This window comes from Anneissia japonica, unplaced genomic scaffold (genome assembly GCF_011630105.1).
Source record: "Anneissia japonica isolate Jap-2015-1 unplaced genomic scaffold, ASM1163010v1 scaffold439_len473750_cov173, whole genome shotgun sequence".
In the NCBI taxonomy this organism is placed as follows: domain Eukaryota; kingdom Metazoa; phylum Echinodermata; class Crinoidea; order Comatulida; family Comatulidae; genus Anneissia; species Anneissia japonica.
Window position 1 is genome coordinate 441,083 of NW_022691745.1, and position 20,987 is coordinate 462,069.

The 20,987-nt window shown below is 36.2% G+C and overlaps 2 protein-coding genes across 3 annotated transcripts; one reads left to right on the top strand and one right to left on the bottom strand.

The window, feature by feature from the left end:
- The first annotated feature begins 1,229 nt into the window (after positions 1-1,229).
- On the top strand, positions 1,230-12,069 carry LOC117100092 (zinc finger protein 729-like). 2 transcript variants are annotated; one of them, XM_033239644.1, is made up of 4 exons: positions 1,230-1,380; positions 3,197-3,396; positions 4,523-4,898; positions 6,779-12,069. In XM_033239644.1, exons 2-4 carry the CDS (start codon positions 3,199-3,201, stop codon positions 10,327-10,329), a joined length of 4,125 nt encoding a protein of 1,374 aa, XP_033095535.1. In that variant the 5' UTR covers positions 1,230-1,380; positions 3,197-3,198; the 3' UTR covers positions 10,330-12,069. The 2 variants fall into 2 exon arrangements, with proteins under 2 accessions (XP_033095535.1, XP_033095536.1); XM_033239645.1 differs by having other exon boundaries at positions 1,272-1,380; positions 3,177-3,396.
- Positions 12,070-13,350: 1,281 nt separating this feature from the next.
- LOC117100080 (basic phospholipase A2-like) lies at positions 13,351-16,724 on the bottom strand. Its single transcript, XM_033239626.1, has 4 exons — positions 16,609-16,724; positions 15,742-15,881; positions 15,260-15,422; positions 13,351-13,504 (listed from the first exon to the last, which is right to left on the bottom strand). Exons 2-4 carry the CDS (start codon positions 15,839-15,841, stop codon positions 13,351-13,353), a joined length of 417 nt encoding a protein of 138 aa, XP_033095517.1. The 5' UTR covers positions 15,842-15,881; positions 16,609-16,724.
- Between the last annotated feature and the right edge of the window lie 4,263 nt (positions 16,725-20,987).

The window sequence follows — 20,987 nt, forward strand, 5'->3', positions numbered from 1 at the left end:
TCTCGTGTGGTAATATTTTAATCATTTTTGCACCCGTGTGGTTCCGAGTGGTCGCGAGTGGTCCCATGTGGTATTTAGTAGGACCGTTGTGAGAGGTGTTGGCAAGCTCGCCCCTTTGCAATCTCACCCCCTTGCTTGACAAGCTCGCCACTTAATGACTGTACACAATCTCCCAGTAACAAACTCGCCCCTAACACAAAGTCACCCCTAGCAAATTCGCCCTTCCTTGCGACTAGGCTAGGCCTATACACAGTCGTCCCCAAAACAAACTCTCCCGCAAACTCACTCCCTAAATGGCCCCTAAAAACTCGCCCCACTAAACAAACTCGCCCCACTAAACAAACCCACACAACCTTTCTGTTGCCAGATGGTAGGTAGACCATAGGAATTTGAATTGTACCATAAATTCTACTTTTCTGTGTTACAGTATACTTAGTATTAATTTTATTAATTTCTCTTTTTTAGTATGCTTGACTATACAGTACATAATAAATTTTTGTATTTTTTCAGTATGATTATTATTTAAGTTTTTTTTTTACAATTGTTATTGTTTCAAAATTTTTAATTATTTAATTTGAATATACTTTTGCATGTTTTTCAGTATACACAATGTTCTTTTTCTTCTTGCAGTTCACAGAAATGAAAAGTCATGTTTACAAACATAATTGTAATATTTATTAAATCTTCTGAATTACTCATAGTGGCCAGGAGGGGAGGGGGTGTTGGCGATCAAAAGACAATACTACAGTACCCTGTACCCTACAGTAGGAGGAAATTTTTTGTCTTCTACACCTGGAACTTCTGAGGCGTTTTGAACGATTAACGATAATTTCTTTTCCTTTCTTTTTTTTTCTTGACTTTCCAAAAATTAGGGGTGGTGTGGTGTACAGTAGGTGGGGCCGCCCCCTAAAGCCCCTGCAGATTATAATAAGTACTCTAGTTCCAACTCTAACTTTTTTGAGTTTTTGCTGAAGCCCAGAGAGGACTAGAACTTAAACTAGAGTGAGGCCTAACTACTGGGGCAAAACCAAAACAGTAATGGCCAAATCCAGCAATAACAAAAAAGGCAATACAGTAAACCAAAACCATACGAAAGTTCTAACTCTACAAATTTGATCAGGAGTTCTCTAAATGTTCATGCTATCTCCCGGAAATCGCGATTTTTGTCGAGAATGGGGGAGGGGTGCATTTCCCCTGCGTACCTCCAGTCTCGCGTACAATAGAAAATAGTTTAAAGTGTTTACGTTGTGCCAGTAATTTCAAACCAATTGAAATTATTAAATCTATATTTTTATCATAGGTGCAGTATCAAATATTGTACTGTAGCTGTTACTTCGTAGATCAAGTTTGCTTTTGGCTGTATTAGAATGGTTCTTTAAGGTGAGGAATTTGTTTGTATTTTTTAAATGCTGGTTTTAAACGTGAAACTCTTATTTCATACACTTCGTTCCTCTTTGGACTGGGATAATGTATGTTAAATTATCAAATTACTTAATTTAATGCGTGGAAAGTTTCCTTTTTATATGGGCATCTCCTACAGGAAAAAAAACTTTGGAAAAAATTAAATCTGAACGCACTATTTTGAGTAGAATGGATGATAAATTTAAATAAACATTGCAAACGTTTGGTCTCAAATATTGCCCATATGTTTCATAGAAGTTTACAATGATTGCAAACTGTATTGTAATTCACTTTTATTTGGCCTCCTTTCTTATTCATTTAAACGTTTACAGCAAATTGAGAATTCTTCTGCTCGTGTATGCACAATCAATCATTCCCAGGCACCACCACATCACCTCCATCCTGAAAAACCTGCACTGACTACCTATTTGGCAACACAATTAATTGTTAAAATCCTTTTATTGTGTTTTAAGGCTCTTCAATTCCAACAACCCCCTTATCTCTCTGAATTTCTAAATACCCATGTCCCCAATCTCCGCTCAGCAAATAAGAATTTTGTCACTGTCCCCCCCCCCCCTTTTTTTATTTTTCTGCCTTATTTCTGTCGAATGACTTTCCATCGCCTGTTAAAATCTCACCCTCCTTGGATTCATTTAAACTCAATTTAAAACTCATCTATTGCAGGGCTCGATTTTTTACTAGCCCGGCGTAGAATGGCTAGTTAAAACTGCTCCGGGCTAGTCAACTTCCCCTCCTTTTTGCCCGGTGAGCTAGTGAACAAGGCCTACAGTACATCCGGAAACTATTGCAATTTCTCAGGTGCGCAGCCTTCGTAGATACATCGTAGCCTGATATAAACAATATAAGCAAGCATGCGAAGCGAACCTACGAAGCAAAAGTGTGTTGTTTATTTGTATGTGCAAAAAGACTGCTGTAGCTTACGGAGCTGTTTTTTTAAATAAGAAAAAAGTACACTTGATTTTATGAGGAGTCTCCACTTCCACACTCGCTGGCGACGACAGGAACTTGTTTGTACTGCTGTATTATTTTTTTTCAATTAATTAGCCTAGGCCCAAGCCTATTTATATACAATTATTTTACCTCTTAACTGTCAAAAAATGATGTCCTCAATTTACACACATGTGAAAAGATTGTTCATCAAATAATATTTTGTACGGTAGTCTTGATTTAGTAAGATAAATAATAAATATATTTCATCAGGTAGTGATTTCCATAGTTCCATTAGTATTGCATCGCTTTGCAGGTTCTGCTTCAAATTATGGTTAAAACAAAAACAATGTGATCTTTATCTGTAGCTAGTATTGAACTAGGCCTAGCTCTTTTCCTATCTGCAGTCGACTAAAAATCCCAAATATGCGAACGGCAAAACAACATATTGCATCTATACATGGAGTATTGTACAGCCAATGATTGGGCTAGTAAAGTAGCCTGTGGGCTAGTGAAATCTACATTGAACTAGCCCAGTTTGGTTAGTAAAAAACGAAAAATCGAGCCCTGTATTGTACTCTGTTCCTACGTTCTTTTTACGTTTCTATTTATAACTCTACTACTTTTAATATTAAATTCATGCTCTGTGTATTGTACTTTTGTACCTTGATAATTTATTTTGAAATTGGCGCATAATAAATGTTTGTTAATTATTATTGCCACTACAGATGGACATTTGAGCTAGTTCTCAATGTCAAAGCTTAATGTCAAGATAACACAAATTTGTTTGTTTTTTTTCCACAAATAATCACCATTTATTGAAAAAGATGTGTGCTTTTTATATCAGCCATGAAGCACATAAAGGATAAAAACTTTGTGAAGGGTATCTACAACCGGGCACGCCGTACGCTTCCACATGGGTTGACGATAGAGCCAGTAGAGACACATGCCACAAGAACAGGAGTGTGGGCCCAGACAACATTTTCAAAAGGCCTCATCTTTGGTCCCTATGAAGGCCCAGTGGGAAATTCTGCAGAGGAATGGAAAGTATGTACAGTATAATGTAGTAATTTAAATTTATATAAATATTCATATTTAAGTTGTTTTATCTAATCACAGTTTTGTTTTTTCATTGAATTTAGAACAATAATGTTCGACAATCAGGGCCTACTGTAGTTCTGCATTACTTCCAGGGTTCTGTCTTATTTTTAATAGTTGATAACATATTAAATTAAAATGATAAAATAATCAAAAGAATATAAATAGAACAAGAGAGCGTACTTACGTTTGTAAATATGTCACCCCCTAGACTACGATGGAAGTCACCATTGTCTTTGTGGACTGCGCTGACTGTACTCTATAGTTCACATGAAGTGTGTCCGCTACGATTTTATAATGATAAAGAAAATAAGTAAAATACTGCCCTCTATGAATGTATTGTATAATTTGGAAAACAGAATACAGTACAAATAAACAAACCATGTGTGCATTACTGGGTAATCCATTAGTACAGTTAGCAGGCATCCTTCACTAGCTGCGTTGCGTATTTCGTATCGTTTGTTTACGCTGTTAGTGAGTGTAGTCGGCTCTCTTCTATTTATACCTTTATATAGTAGTGATGTTTTGACCTACCTGACATCTTTTTTGTACCAAATACTACCAAACGTCCCCAAATACGAGCTGAAAAATTTGCAAGTTATTCGGGTGGGAATCGAACCCATGACCTTCAGGTGTCTAGCCTGATGTCTTAATCACTAGACCATTGAGCTTGCGGTTGGTGACTAGTGATGAATCCGATCCCCTACTGTAGTAGCAGCGGGTACTGTAAGTGCTATTACGATGTGGGTTAAGACATCAGACTGGATACTTGGAAGTCGTGGTTTCAATTTCCACCTGAATCACTTGCAAATTGTTTTCGCTAGTGTTTGGGGAATTACTGAGTATTCGGTACGATAACACGTCAGGTAGGACAAAACATCACTCAAATGTTATTTTCCTGATGCAAACCCACAATTGTAATATACTTATGCTTTTTGAAATATGGTATTATAGAAGTATACAGTAGTCAGCCGTCTTGTACTTGATAAAATTATTGCATACTGTATGAACTTTTAAGTTATATTTCCCCCTCCCTAAAGAATTAATTATTCTTCCAATGTTCATTTCATTACAGGATTTTCAATTATCTAAGACTTTTGAAGATCTTGATAACAAGTTCAATGAGAGAATGTGTAACTGGATGATATTTGTTAACAGTGCAAGGAACAAAAGAGAGACAAATTTCGAACCAGTTTTTTACAATGGGACAATCTTCTTCCGTTCATCAAAATCTATAAATAAAGGCGATCAGCTTCTAATATCCACTGATGTTAAGATAATTAGTAACTTAGAAGGCACTGATGTAAAATTACCAGACCAGTCAACTGGTCGAGAAAATGCAAGCATCAATTCAATGTCGGGGTTGAATTCGGACAAGAATTGTAACATGAGTGAGTCTGTACCATCCAGCACCACTCATATCTTGGATGAACAGTCTCCTATTCCTGAAGGTAGGTATCTTTTGTTTTTTTTAATTTTTTAAATATTAATTTTTTTTATTGACTCGTTTATTGTTACTTTGTACAGTAAAACATCCATTTGGCGAATGTTGATTTTATGAATATTTAATTTTACGAATCTTGATGACATCATCATCGACCAATTAATGACGTAAAAAAAGTCTGATTGCGTGCGTTTTTTAAAGTGATAAATGTATATTTTTCTTTAAAAATCTAGTTTTTATTTATTTATTAACACATGAACTACAAGCGATGAGTATAATCGCCCACAGGGTGTTGCTGAGGGCGCCAGGGACGAGTATACGCATCAAAATCGGGGGGAACACTGCAGCGTTTATAACTTCTTTGTTATACATTGTAGAACTGCAGACACGATGGCTGGTATTTCGTGGAAGATACACCTTGACGATAACGTACATACTGTATGACGTATGTTGTGTTATGTAGCCGGTAGTACATTTGACCAGCACAAGTGGGGGCGCCCTTTGACCATATACCAATCCATGCAAAAAGCGGACAAGATAACTTGCACTTGGCATAGTCAATAAAACTTTCTATCACAGTGTCGTCGACGAGTATACTCGCCCCCTAATATTTTCCTGCCAATTTATTAGACACATCATTTTGATGATATATGACTAGATAAAATTTCAAAAAAATATGTTTGTACATGTAAACTTGTTTTGGCACACGTGAAAGAACCTTAAAAACGAGGTCTGGCAGTCATTATAGTTCAATCTTTTTTTCTATTTCTGCTACTGTATAATAATCGTTATATTAGTGTAATATAGTAAACCTAACCAGAGCAATGAACTACCAACGCGAGTCGTCAGTTTGGGCGCATATGTTTACAATGATGAATAAACAAGACTTGAAATCGTGAATGCTAGATGTTCGTGAAATGCATGTTAACAGTACAATTCAGCGATCTAAAAACTACAAAGAACATGATAGAATGGTTCATAAAATGTACAGATGTTTAATAAGAATTAAAACAATATTTTGTTAAACTGGTGAATGCCAGCCAGCCAATACAAAATTTAGTTTTTAAATAAGGTAAATTAAGCTAGGCTCTAGCACTGTAGACCGCACTGCTGCACTGTCAGTTTGGCGCTCAGTGGCAGAGGATGGCTAGGCCTAGTTAGTCGAAACTGACACTGGATCTAGTTTACAATTTTTTTTTATTTACGAATACCCCTTAGTACCAAGGGATGTAAAATAGACGTCTTAAAGCACATGTGGGCAAAGTGCGGCCTGCCAGCGATTTTTTTGCGGCCCGCGAAAATTAATTAAAAACCCTATGTGTGCAGCCCGCCAAGCAATATTAGCTTGAAAACACCTTGTATTTTATGGCCCAACACCGATCATATGTAAAAAGTAAAATAAAACGGAGAATAAATTGGTGTAAAAGCAGTTCTTGGAGGTTGGAAGCACACTGGAAACAACAAAGTTTGGTTGCAGCCCTCGGTGTTAAATCAAAAAGTCACTTTGGCCGTCAAACTGATTTTTCTGCCCACTCCTGTCTTACAGTATACTGCAAATTGGTCTGAAAGCAGAATTCCCGCATGCTCACATTTTTGTTGTGCTGTACAATTTGACATGATAATTAATTGTACTTTGAATATTTACTATTGTTTTTATAGTGATATTCATCATCATTATCATCATTGTTTATTACAAATCTTATATAAATTTAAAAAAGAATGTACATAAAAATCCAGGTCAATAACAATTTTAGATATATGAAGGGTAAAACAATAACATTATTAGTTAATATTAGTAAAGATTCTCTAATAATATTATTAGTCATTCTTTCTTTCAATATAAATTGTGATAATAATAATAGGTTTCTATTACTTTATATTCCTTAGATGATGAGCTTAGTTTTGATCTGAATGAATATCTGCAACAAAACCAAATAGAACTTATTGAGAAACCTGTCAATTACAATCCACACAACCGAACAGAACCAGTGTGCTACAGAGGAACCTGTCCACCAGGGAAGACCATCCGAGGCAATGAACCATACATGTGTAAACAGTGCGGTGCAAGGTTTGCTCATGTGAGTGTGTTGATGAAGCATGAAAACACACATATGGAGGATTTGGGAAGGTATAGATGTACTTACTGTGGGAGGGTGTTTGTTCAGAAGGGATCTTTAATAAAACATGAGGAGATACATACAATAAATCAGAAGTTATCTATTTGTAAAGTTTGCTCTGTTTGCTTTGAAGGACAGTCTGATTTGGATGAACACTTCAAATTGTTCCACAGCTCTGAGGTTGGTAGAGCATTCCCTTGTTTTGTTTGTGGTATTGGTTTCAATAAAGTTGGCAATCTAAGATCACACCAAAGGTTGAAGCATCCTGGCAAGATCTCTCAAAAGTGCCGTTTCTGTATGAAGACCTTTAGAAGCAAAGCATTTCTAAATTCACATGAATATCAGCACCTGTCAGACAAACCATTCGCATGTCAATTTTGTAGCTTCAAGTTTCAAACTGGCTCCAAAATATTAAGTCACTTACGACGAATGCACAAGAATGAAGTTGAGTCCACTGCCATGTCAGAAAGAGAATCACTTACCTGCTACTACTGTGGCTACACATTCTCAGTACACACTCAGTTCATCAAGCATGTAAAAGTATGTAATGCTGGTTTACACAAAGATACTGCATCACCAGTGTCATCTGTTGCTAAGAAGCATATTAAATGCAGCGAGTGCACAAATTTATTTTCATCAGAAAAATCCCTTAAGAGTCATATGAGGGTGCAACATGCAGATAAACCATTTAAATGCAGTATCTGTCTGCAGTGCTTTAAGTTCAGCCGTGATCTTAAGAAGCATATTTTGATTCACATGAACCAAGGCCCTTCTGCAGAACTACCACCTGCCGATCAAGATTCAGTGCTGACTTGGAACTATAAAAATGCCAACCATGTGTTTTTTTGTAACACCTGTAACACAAGTTTCCTTGACATAAATTTCTATCAGAAACACCAATGTACAAAAGACCCTTCCAATGCAAAATCGATCCTAGTGTGTCCAGTGTGTCGACGGGGATTCTATGGCAAGTCTCAACACACTAGACATGTAGCATTGTGTAAGAATGTTTTACGAAGTAAATCAAGGGCATATACGAAGAAGCAGCTGTTAGTATACTGTAAGTGCTGCAAGACTGGTTTTCATAATCGCAAAGAATTGTGTGAACATAAACGATTCTGCTCTGGTGCTATGTCCGAGAAGCAAAATACCTTAGGTCCAATTAAATTATGCAAACGCTTACTGTATTGTTATGGATGTGGTATCTGCCAAAAAGCTTTTTCTAAATCGGGTTTATTAAAATCCCATCTGATAAAGCTACATCCAGAAGAACATAATAACAGTAGTAGATGTAAAAATATAAAGCTGAACATGTGCAAAGGTTGTAAGAAATGTTTTCTTTGCCTGAAAGGTCTTTCAAAGCATGTAAGGTCTTGTTCAATTGTCGTGGGTAAAACCTCTGTTGCCAATAATCAATCAGACTCAACTTTACCTAGTAAGTCTTTCAGTTGCAAGATGTGCTCCAAGACTTTTAAAAACATCATATTGTTCAATGAACATAGATTGTCATGCAAATTGAGAAACTGCTCTAGAAAATCTCCTGAAGTGAACAAAGCCACAGTATCAAATACTAACCAAGGTACAAGTATAATGAAGGGTGCTCGGTTTACCAACCAAGCAAAACCAACCAAAGATGCTACTAAATCAGTACCTGTGTGTACTTGCAAAAAGTGTGGAAGGGCATTTATATATCGAAAAGCCTTAGGGAAACATAAGGTAAATTGTCGTCAAATACCTGAGAAGCCAACATCAAGTGTTTCTAATACATGCCCTATGTGCTCAAGAACCTTTTTAAGCCGGAATACTCTAACTGCACACAAGATGGTTTGTATTGCAAGAAAAGGGAGAAAGCTTAAACAAGCCAGAAGGCCGGTTCGTCACAAATGCTCCATGTGCTCAAGGGTCTTCTTAAATCATAACATCCTTGTTGCCCACAAGATGGTATGCGTTGCAAGGAAAAGGAAAACCTTAAAAGAAACCGTAAACAAAGAGGCTCCCGTAACAAAAAAGCAAAAATGCTTCCCTTGTATATGCGGTAAGTCTTTTCGATGCCTTCAAAGTCTAAAGAGGCACAAACACTCCTGCATGCCAGATATTACAAGTGAAACTGCTAATTACTATCCAGGCTCTATCGATTCTCAGTCTAAAAATTCTGATGACATCTCTTGCAAAATATGTGGAAAAACTTTCAAGAGGATACAAGGACTCGCTAAACATGAATTAACATGCATCCCAAACATAGCAGGGGACAGGTATCCTTCAAAAGATTCATTTGAGGTACCTTCAAATAATAAGAAACTAGAAAAAATAAAAACAAGTGATTCTGATATGCTGCCAAATGATCTGTTCATATGTCGTAAGTGTGGCACATCTTTTGAAGATGAAGGCAAGCTTGTTGAACATGATTACGTTTGTTGTCCAGAATTTGAATTTAACGTGTTCGCTCGCAGCAAATGTAGTACAACTTTACCAAAGGAGGTAGATCTTGGAGTACATGAGCAAAGTACCAGCACTACGAATTACCCATGTGACATTTGTGGAAGGACTTTCTCGAACAAGGGTGGATTAGGTAAACATAAAAAAATACACAAAGTTAACAACCTTTTAAGGCCTGTGGTTCTACAAAATACACAGAGAGCTATATCCAGCAAACGTTTTAAGTGCAAGACATGTGGAAATTCTTTTAGCTCCCAGAGTGCTTTAAGGAAGCACAGAAGACTAAATCGCTGCAAGATTTACCACAATTGTACAGTTTGTGGCGTGAACTTCAAATCTGTCCATGCCTTCGAACAACATTCTGTGGAGTGCAAAGAAACTCGGCTATATTTGTGCAACATTTGTGGACGAGGATTCACGGTTGTTGGTTTTCTAAAACGTCATATGCTCATACTCCACGACAAGTCTTTGAACACCAGCTCAACGAGTCATGAAAGCAATAAGCAACGGAAACCTAATGAGCAACCAACAGAGCTCGAGAAGCGTAGTGAGCTCAACAAAGCAGGTTCAATATTAAGAATACCAAACATTTCCTCAAGAGCAACAGGATCCTATGAACATCAAAGCCCAAACAATGACAGCTATAAATGTGGCATTTGTTTGAAGAAATTTCCGACATTGGAGGCGTTCGCTGACCATGAAGAGGCTGAACACTATAAAAAAAATGAGTGTTATCTTTGTTTAGAAAGTTTCAAAACTGAACGGGAACTTATACTACATCGCAAGTATCACACCGATGTTTATCCACATAAATGTAAAATGTGTTCCATGAGATACAAGTTCTCTGCTCACTTAAGACGTCATTTTCAGAAGAAACATAAATAACATAACACAACAGGAAAAGGCTATCGATTGCTTAAACAAAAAAAACAGATCATTTATTGATTTATCAACATTTGTGACCATATAAGAACATGATGATGTCATTTCAGACCTATAGAGTTAATCACTGGTATTGTTTATATAAAAGTGATAGTGTAGACTGAGTTTTACTCAGTTAATATGTTATATTCACACACTTATATAAAGTAATGGGGAAAATTGATGATTATTATGTTTCAATATTTCTGATAATGAAACACACAATTGTATTTACTGTAAACAAACAAGCATTTCAGCAAAACACAAATGCACACCTTTTTACAGCTTTACTACATCGGGGTGTATACAAATGCATGGGAAAATTTGTAAGCTTGCACTTTCAATTGAAGTTACAGTTTTGGCAAAATTTCATTCATTGATGAAGTTAAACACCATCTTTTATATTTGATGTTGCATGCCTGCTGTTGCCTTTTATATCATTTCTTAAGATTGCCTGTGCATGTGAAGTGTTCAGTTTCTGGTGTTTATGTTATTCTGTATTCATGTGATAATAATACCTTAACCTAGGCACTGATTTATAGGTAATGGATTTAATATTTTAACTTGACTCTTTGGATGAAAATGTGCTTACCTTGAGTAATACCCAAGAACACCACTTTTTAGTTTTTATATTTTTTTTTTGTCTTTTTATAACTTCTTTCGACAAGGTATGCTACTGTAAATACTTTCCTATTTATATCCGTAGTACTGCAGCAGATGATATGTAGTAGCCGTGACATTTTATTTTTGTATTGCTCCTGCTATTCTAACATGTGTTGTATAGTATGTATTTTTGTAATGCCTTAGTATTCTACAGTAACATTCAAGAAAAAGTACCAGTAGTACTGCAGCAGTACTGTATAATATGAGTGTAGCCTGAATAAAGTAGGTGTGAAATGTTTTATTTTTGTATTGTTATTTGAACATGTTTTTTGTGTATAATATGTATTTTTGTAATGCCGTTGATGTGATGCGACGATTTACTTTGTCACTGCCTGAACTAAGCTGTTGAAGTTTAAATAAGTGTTATTATAATTAGCGCCCTCGATATGTTTTTTTTAAAACTTATTATGTCGTAGACTTTTAAAAGTCCTTGATAATATTAGTACTAGGAAAAGTTGAATAAACTACTGCAGTAACGGTCTATATACTCATATTCAGGTATTGTTATTGTGGTGAAAAAGGAGGCGATCATGCATGCATTAATTGGTGATACATTTGCGCCGCTAGAGGAGGACAGGTGCTAAAATAATCAATTTGTTGGTACATTAGTAACTGAAGAGTTCTATTTTTATGAAGTAAAGATTTTGTTTGAGCTAGGTATTGGGCGGCCGTAATGCTTAAGCCATCCCCCTATTTCCATGCATTGTTTACTAGTTTTACCAATCCAGTATTCTCATGTTTAGTAGGCCTATTTCGATAATGACCATAAAAATTGCATTGTGATATAGAGGTGATGGTCAGTCACGAGAGTGACGATTATGAGTATAAAAGAAAGATTATGATTAGGATGATTATAATTCTTGCACTTTCATTTCACCTCGCTATCATCACGATTTCGTTTTCAACACATCTGTCAATTAAGCCTATATCTCCAACCTGCACCCCATACCTAACATAATGTCTTAAACAAAATAACTGTGTCCACTCGAATTTCGCATTGGCTTCTTTTTTTAATTATTAAAAAATGCAGTTCAAATATTAGTTGTGTAGTTTGTTGATTATTAATTTTTGTCATAATATTGTTTTCAACTTAAGATTAGAAAAGTAATCCTATAAACATATCTTTTGCTCTCGTACACTCAGTCTTTCAGTCGAATGTCCTACTTGATCCTGCCACCATTGAGGTGGTTATTTTACGAGCTGACGACTTTGGTACCGTACTCGCGCGAATAAGCGCCCCGTTTGAATAAGGGCCCCCCCCCCCCCCTTTTCATAAGATTTTCTTCTTAGCAAGTCAATAATCCAATCAATCCTGGGATTGTGGTTGTTGGCATGATTTGAGCTGTAGAGTGAAAACACATTCTTCTTCGGTCAATATCAAAATGAGGATATTTCTCATGGACAGATGAGAGCTCCGATCCCTGGACAGACAGTATATTTCCAACTTTACTCTTTTTACATATTTGTCTATGCCTAGTCCTACTCCTCTTTCTTTTTCCGACCTTAAGCACATTCTCATCTGAGTTTGCAAGAAAAAATACAATGATCCTACAAGCTAACCACTACCCACCACCACTAATTTCAGCTGCTATTTTGCTGGTATGTAAATATTCACGCATTCTTGTCATGAGCAATGTTCTCTGGACGATTATCTTTTCTAACCACCTTCCGTAATGTCCTTATATAATCTTTTCATTCAAAAAGTGCCTCTTGAATTTAATAATTTCCCATAAGAACCACCTTGATTTTCATCTATTTCCATAAAGCCCCCTCAATTTCCACTCTGTTTTCATTAGCGCCCCGTTTAAATAAGCACCCCGTTTGAATAACCGCCCCTCAGAAAGTGCAAACAAAATATTTTAAGCGCCCCGGAGCTTATTCTTGCGAGTACGGTATGTTCAGACACATAAACTTACGCTAGCATCCGTAACGTTAATCGCACAGTGTGAACTCGCTAGATAGCCTTGTCCCCAATCCCAACGGTAGAGGATATTTCTGATGTTATCTCCCTTTTTGGGGGGGATTTCGACGCCGGGATCATAGTGAAACCAATGAACATTATTCATTGTATAGTCTATTTTATTTTATTTTTATTTATTTCCTCTTTACCCTTGGTGACCTGATCAGTGCATAAAACAATTGTTATTCTCCAGGTCCCATCAACACATACAATAAAAACCAATGACAACTATAATATATATCTGTTGGCGTTCATCCTCATAAATGGAAGGGTTAGTTGTAAAGCAGTAAATGTAAATGAGATCAAGAAATCATGTTCGAGGCACCACCGTTTCAAAACAGCACCCCACATCCTTACCTAAACTATTTCTGAACTCTTTGAAACTTACTGCAAGTTATAAGAGACGTGTTGTTATTTTCACAGTCATCGATTTTGTAATTGTAACTAAGGATGTATCTTGTGATATCCAAAGGACATGAGACATCCGTGTAACATTCATCATGTTTTGAACAGCACCTGTGTACGTATACAAAATAAAATTCAACTATTGTTAAAACCACGAATATTATATACAGTGTAACGGTATAAATAACCTGTGTTTTACCATACAAGGCAAGAGAATATTTAAAGGCAGTCTAACCTGCAAGCAACTAGAAATAGAATGAACTGATGTAAAACAAAATTCAAAGGGCTTTGATAACAACTTTCAAAAATAGATTAAGTTGAAAGTTGTCCAGTTCGATTACTTTCTTGACTTAATCACATTTGGACGGTGAAAATGTTTTATTAATACTTAAGTTTAGGTTTGTTTTTTTTTTTTTTTTTTTTTTTTTTTTTTTTTTTTTTGTTTTTTTTTTTTTTTCTTTTTGACGTATTTATTAACATTTTACAAGCGGTTTTTTGTTTTTGTTTTTTTTTTTTAATCAGCCAAACGGTTTGGTTTCCAAATCGGAGTTTTCAATTGAGCATTTCGTTTGTGTCCTTGAAAAAAAAAATCTACATTGCGTTGCCACCCAGTAGAGAAAAGGGTACTTGATGTGGTTGTACTGATCACAGCAGCAAAACCCAAGTATGTAGAATCAATGACCAGGGAAAGAAGCGCTTTGTACATTATCTACAAGAAAATGTGCTATATAAATAAACGAATAAATAAACAAATATAAAATAAATAAATATTCATTTTGTACGTTGCTAATTTTAGAGGCGTTAAGGAATACGTGCTCATCCACATCCAGATTCACATTATCCCTCAAGTAGGTCCTACCACGTCGTCCTAACTATTTGTAGAATAATAATAGAATAACAAAGATATTCTACTCTGTTATTCCAAGTCCCTTGTGGTTTTACTGACTGAATGCTACGTAAGTATGCAGGACCTATGCTGCCTAGAGAAACCAGCCAATTATGATCCGTTTTAAACTGTTCGGAGACGCTTTGGAGAACGGATTGTCCGAATGCCCATGTGCAGTCCCACTGCATCCTCGTGCAGTCCCACTGCATCCTCTCCCCCTCCCGTGCACTGGTTTTACAACTGCTAAGACCCTATTGATATGATAGAAATATTGTATTGTAATAGCCGTTGGTGCCGCCATTTGTGGCTATGGTTTTGCCATGCCTGGCCCGGGTTAATATCATACAAGTTGCTGGATTTTACTCCATCCTAATCCTAGAGACTTGGAGGGCAACGTTCAGCTCATTTCTATTATACAATGGGAATTTTCCATTGGGTGCGAATAAAGAAAAAACCATAAATTCACAATTTGGTTAATACATGCGTAGGCGTACATTCCGCCTAAGAAAACCAAGCCAAACAAAAGTTTATGTTGAATAGAACATATTTATTAAAATATAGGGCTACCTGGTATTTGTCAAAACCTAAGTTACTCGCGTCAGAGATCCTCTTGTTGGCGCCAACAAGATATTCAATGATCAGGGGCGGACTGGGACCCCAATAGTCGCCGTCACCGGTCCAGTATAACAAAACAGAGGTGCTGGGATCTCGGGAAGCGCTCGTGTTTCGACACTATGTGGTATATATGGGCGCAGTATAATAATTTTGTTTAGTGATAACTAGGCCTATCTCAATTACTATTTTCCTTCCCTAAAAAAGTGCCATAGCCCAAAGGCGCATCGGTCCTCAACCGAATGAAAGATGCTAATTAAATTAAATCCGCCAATGTTAGTGATGACGCAGGTCCTATTGAATTCATATTTATTGATGGTGGAAACTGCAAAGAAGTTGTATTGGTATGTTATTGGTCATCAGTTTACCTGTCTGAATCATCCATTATCCTTCCGGCACCTCCAAGACCGCACCAACAACCGTAGTCATGGTAATCATCAAACACAGAGTAGCGACTAAGTTCGGTCGTACATGCAATCATCTTTGCAAGATTGTAAAACGCTCGTCTGTGTACTAAGTTAAAATGCAACCCTATAATAATAACAATATTATTATTATTATTATTATTATTATTATTATTATTATTATTATTATTATATTAATAATAATAACAATAATATTAATAATTATTATTGTAATGATGATGATAATGATGACGATGATGATGATGATGGTGATGATAATAATAATAATAATAATAATAATAATAATAATAAAATAACTATGATAATAGTGTCGATTTCAATAAGGATAGTGATAACTATAATGACGAAGATAATAATGATTACGATATGATAATGATTATAATGGTGATGATAGTAGGTGCAGTTTCTTCGTTCTGAAGCCTTACTTTCACTGTTGACATAGTAAATTGTAATGGTCACTAGCAGTAGAAGTAACAGTCCAATGGCCAAGCAATGTCGAGCATATTGTTTCTGGCCATGTTCCATTGCACTGCTAGCATACCTTAGCTTCACCCATGCCTTAATGCTATTGAAGAAAAACAAGATCAATTATGTTTCTCGTGTCAGACATTGTGATTGAGAACTCTGGTATAAAATAATGTGACGGATGCCTAGACCGACTTTTGTATTTAATAAATCGCACCATAATCAAATTTAAGTTCACTCTACAGCCGTCTTTTTATTTAGAATACATTTTTTCTGAATAATATATTCAGTGGCAAATCCAGTACAGTAATTGGAAATAGAGAAGGCCCTTGACAAATTAATTTTCAGGTGGATGGTCCAGACTATATATCTCAGACCAACCATTGTTGGGGCTGATGTATGACATTTTATGCCTACGGTATATTCAGATGACCAGAAATTACACCTTGACTTGATTTTTTTATTTATTTTAATTTTTTTCATTTAGTGGCACGGTGGGGGAAATCTGCTTATGACACTGCCAATCTCAGATAAAATAGTATAATTCATACTCCAAGTATCGAAATGCACGCCATCGTGTCGGAATTCGATATGTCGACATAAATTATGTCATCGTCAGGAATGATCCTGATGATGACTATGATGATAATGAACTATTAAATCCCGACACGATGGCGTGTATTTCGATACTGCCTATGCCACTCAAACTGAGGAAACGTGTTTTCAATATCTACAATACGTTATACTGCAAATTATCAATAATTTGTATAATGTTATAAGCATTTTACAATGAAGCCTAACACCGAATTTGGGTACAATATACTCACCTGTGTTAGGCGCAAGTTGTATAGTCGATGTATTTCGTGATCGCTTGTACGTACGTGAAACAAATATTCTGTGTAAGAACAAAAAGAGAGCAACAAATTATGCATGTATTTTTAACGGGTTTTCATAATGTAATAATTGATTGATTTTGTATGAATGCGTTAGGTTTACCACAATTGACCAATAAAATTTGATGACGTGAACGTTTTATTATTTTTGAACAATGATCTGTAAGTATCGTTTCGGTTTATCCTAAATATGAATAGGATTATGCCCGTCGGTCTGTCTTACTGTCCTTGTCATGCAGTTATTATTATTATCATCATCATTTTTATTATCATTAAAGAACTCCATAGATATTTAAAATATGTTTGGTGCGTAGTACCGTAAAGAAACAGATAAATAAAAATATACCAGTGCTTAAATAGGAACATAAGATGTCATAATCGTATAGCATAGCCCATATCTAACCCCAGGCACTTTCTCTATACAACTTACGTATTACACAGTGGAATAGCTTAACCAAGTGTAAGTCAGTTGTATGAAAGTGCCTGGTTTGCAATTTTACCATTATAAGTATCAAAGGTCCAATGGTATGACGGTTCAAATCCCGCTAGAATTTTTTTTTCCCTCCAAATAGAAACTTCTTGTTAAAGGGCTATGCTTGATACGATTATAACATCTTAGATCCTTATTCTAGCACTCTTATTATTATTATTATTATTATTATTATTATTATTATTATTATTATTATTATTATTATTATTTATCTATTTCATTATGTTGTGGCTACAGTGCCACGCAGGAAAATGTATGTATATGTAATATATAGTATTATCCATACTTTTACAGTCATATTTTTCATGGTCAACAAGCGCAACTTCATTATTATTCCAAAATAGACTCAACATTGTGAATACCTGCCAATTTTCGTGCATCTTTGCATACTTCGATGCATTACCTTTGTTCACAATCATAATAAATATTTTCATTCTTGGTGCATGCTCCCGTATCAATAGTTAGTTTAATAATTTCACAGAGACGATAAATAAAGAAAGGATAATTGAAATTTCAGACTATTATATTTATTGTTAAGATATCGACATGCTTCGAGTGAAGCTGTATCTCAGTGAGGTTAAGGTACTTGCAAATCCCAGGGTTCCTTTTATTAAATAATGTAAGCGTGTGCTGGGAACGTAAAACAGTCTGGTTGTGCGGGAGAAGCGGCAAACCGCAACAGCTTAGCACAGTCTAACCCAAAAATGCCAAAGGAAAAGAGATGGGTAATCCGGCCTGTGAATCCAGAGCTTCATGTTTCGGCTTTATCTATACCTATTACCATGAGATACAGTATTTATTAGGAAACGTTTGCTTTGTTAATGACACTATTTGCTTTGCTTTGTAATAAGAATACATTTGTGTACATGTCTTTTTCAATTCGAATTTGATGTTTTATAAATTTATCTTTCAGTTCTTTGTTTAGTGTGTGATTTAATGAAAAAGTGCTGTAAATCCTGCTTAATGTCACTTGGCTTGCCACCAGTGACGCAACGCCCATGAGCTCTCGGTATGCGCAGCCCGGGCACCCAATCCAAAAGAGCTCTGTGGGACCCTGAAGCCACTGCTACTACACATTTACTAGAGAATGTTGAATAATGGCGTAAATCCTGTGTGCTTTCTGGTGCAAACGTCGAATTCCCAGCCCATACCCAGAACTTTACTACATTGCTATCAGATCTTTGAAAACTTCTAAGGAAGCCAAAAAAAATTCATGAAGCTTACAGACAAGGAAATCCTTCTGTTTGGAAAATGTACTCTTCCCTTCTCTCTCTCTCTATTTTTAATTTTTTTTTTTTTTTTTTTACCTTTTTGTCTTTGTTATGTGTTTGGCGCCCCATAGGTTTACCATTTGGGAGTGCGGGGTATATAAATGTGGACCAACTGGGCTCAGGGGGTAGAGCAGGCCCGTAGCCAGGTTCTTCTAAGGGGGTGGGGGGTTTCTGGGCGTGAGGTCCACGGTCGAAGCCCCGGTGGTGTCGGCGAAATTCCCAAAGCAAGTGGATTTTTGTTCTTTATGGGTTTAAATAAAGCTATAAAAGCAGATATGTTTGAAAACTTCTGTGTCTGGGTGGGTCTGCAGTGCATTAGTTAGGTTGGAGCACTTATTTGGGAAATTTGAAGAGGGGGGGGGGGTTCGCCAAAAAAGAGAGGGGTTTACTAGGAAAATGTACTCTTCCCTTCTCTCTCTCTATTTTTAATTTTTTTTTTATTTTTTTTAAAACTTTTTGTCTTTGTTATGTGTTTGGCGCCCCATAGGTTTACCATTTGGGAGTGCGGGGTATATAAATGTGGACCAACTGGGCTCAGGGGGTAGAGCAGGCCCGTAGCCAGGTTCTTCTAAGGGGGTGGGGGGTTTCTGGGCGTGAGGTCCACGGTCGAAGCCCCGGTGGTGTCGGCGAAATTCCCAAAGCAAGTGGATTTTTGTTCTTTATGGGTTTAAATAAAGCTATAAAAGCAGATATGTTTGAAAACTTCTGTGTCTGGGTGGGTCTGCAGTGCATTAGTTGGGTTGGAGGACTTATTTGGAAAAAGGGGGGTTCGCCAAAAAAGAGGGGGTTTGCTAGAAAAAGGGGGTTCTCCCGAACCATAAAACCCCACTGGATACGGGCCTGTAGAGCCGCTTGTTGGATTGCACCTTACTTATGGCAACTTCTTCAATGCCTGACTACTGGTTTAACGATGTATTGATGGTTAATGAGATTTAATATTCCTTTTTAATCTTCATTACAGAAAATAACACATTTTATATTCATGTTTTTTTTCTATGTGAAAGTAACGATGCACGTTAATGGTGAAATGTAAGTAAATGGCATAGTGCAAATGTACCGGTAAAAACGCACGAATACTAAATTCAAGTTGATTCAGTGGTTAAATAGCAGAATAGTCGCACAAAAGGCCCTTTATAATAGCATTGGCTATAATGCAGTCTTTCTTTCGTTTTATTCCTTCGGGAGAGGAAATCTTCCCTCACAAAATCACATCCCCTTCGCCTATTACTTATATGCAGGGCCCCCAACACTTCCTCCGTCGTGCCACTACTTGTTACTGATTTGTTATTCTTAATATCTTGCAATTTAACTCTATTTTATTTATATTTTGATTTTCTATTTTACATATAAAATATCCAAATCCAGCTATGTGTTGCGAGGATATATTGAATAAAAATACCTTGACATATAATATAAAATCGTTTGATGTTAACAATAAAGTAAATACTGTATCTTATTCTTGTTTCTGTCGTTTATGTTGGGGACCTCTACGGAAACAAGCCACAGCATTCTATCCTCTGCATTCCTTTCTCATTTTTTTTTATTCTTCACTGAATTTTGTTCTTGCCGTTTTTATTATTGTATTTGTGATGTGGAGTGCAATTAATTATAACAAACAAACGACCCTTTCATAATTATTTCTAAACGAAAAATACGTAATGAGTAATTAAATTACTCAGATGATATTAAATTAGGTAAAACCATAAAGTTTCTGTGGGAAAAATTAATAGTATAATAAATAAACAAAGAATAATTGAAATTTCAGACTATTATTATTAATTTATTGTTAAGATATCGACATGCTTCGAGTGAAGCTGTATCTCAGTGAGGTGATTTGTTGAAAAATTGCTGTAAATCCTGCTTTTTGTAAAACCATAAAGTTTCCTTGGGAAAAATTAATAGGCCTACGCAATAAAAATGAAGGTTGAATGAAGATAGCCAGCAGTTAAAAATAATATGCCATTGACACTACAACCTCTAGATTAGCTAGATTGAGACACAGAAATGGGATTTGACATTTTCAACATTATATGTGTGTTGAACAGACTAATACAAGTAAAAAGAACAATGATGTAAAAATCGTATCGGACAACGAGAGCTACCACAGTGCTACCTAGCATTAGTGATTATATATATATATACTGTCTCTTATACACATCTAGATGTGTATAAGAGACAGCGGTAAATGTAACGTGTATTTCAGGTATAATAGGCCTGGTTGTCTGCTGTTGTAAACTTCCGTTACTTTATGTTTTTTAGTGAATACATAGACATATTAATAATTGTTTACCCCGGAAGACAGTGTTGCAAATTTGTGCCCCATAAGCTCTGATTATCCAGACCACGAAATACTAAAATTCACCGCGGGAACTAAAATTCGTGCTACACCGGCCCCTAAAAGCGTGGCTTCGCATGTGCTTTTCCGTCTAAAGCTAGATTTACACTAGACATGATAACGACACAACAACGATCATCGTGTAGTTTGTATTCTTCAACACTGCGCGGATCTGCATTGTGTCGTTGTCGTGTCTATTGTAAATGTAGCTTTACAA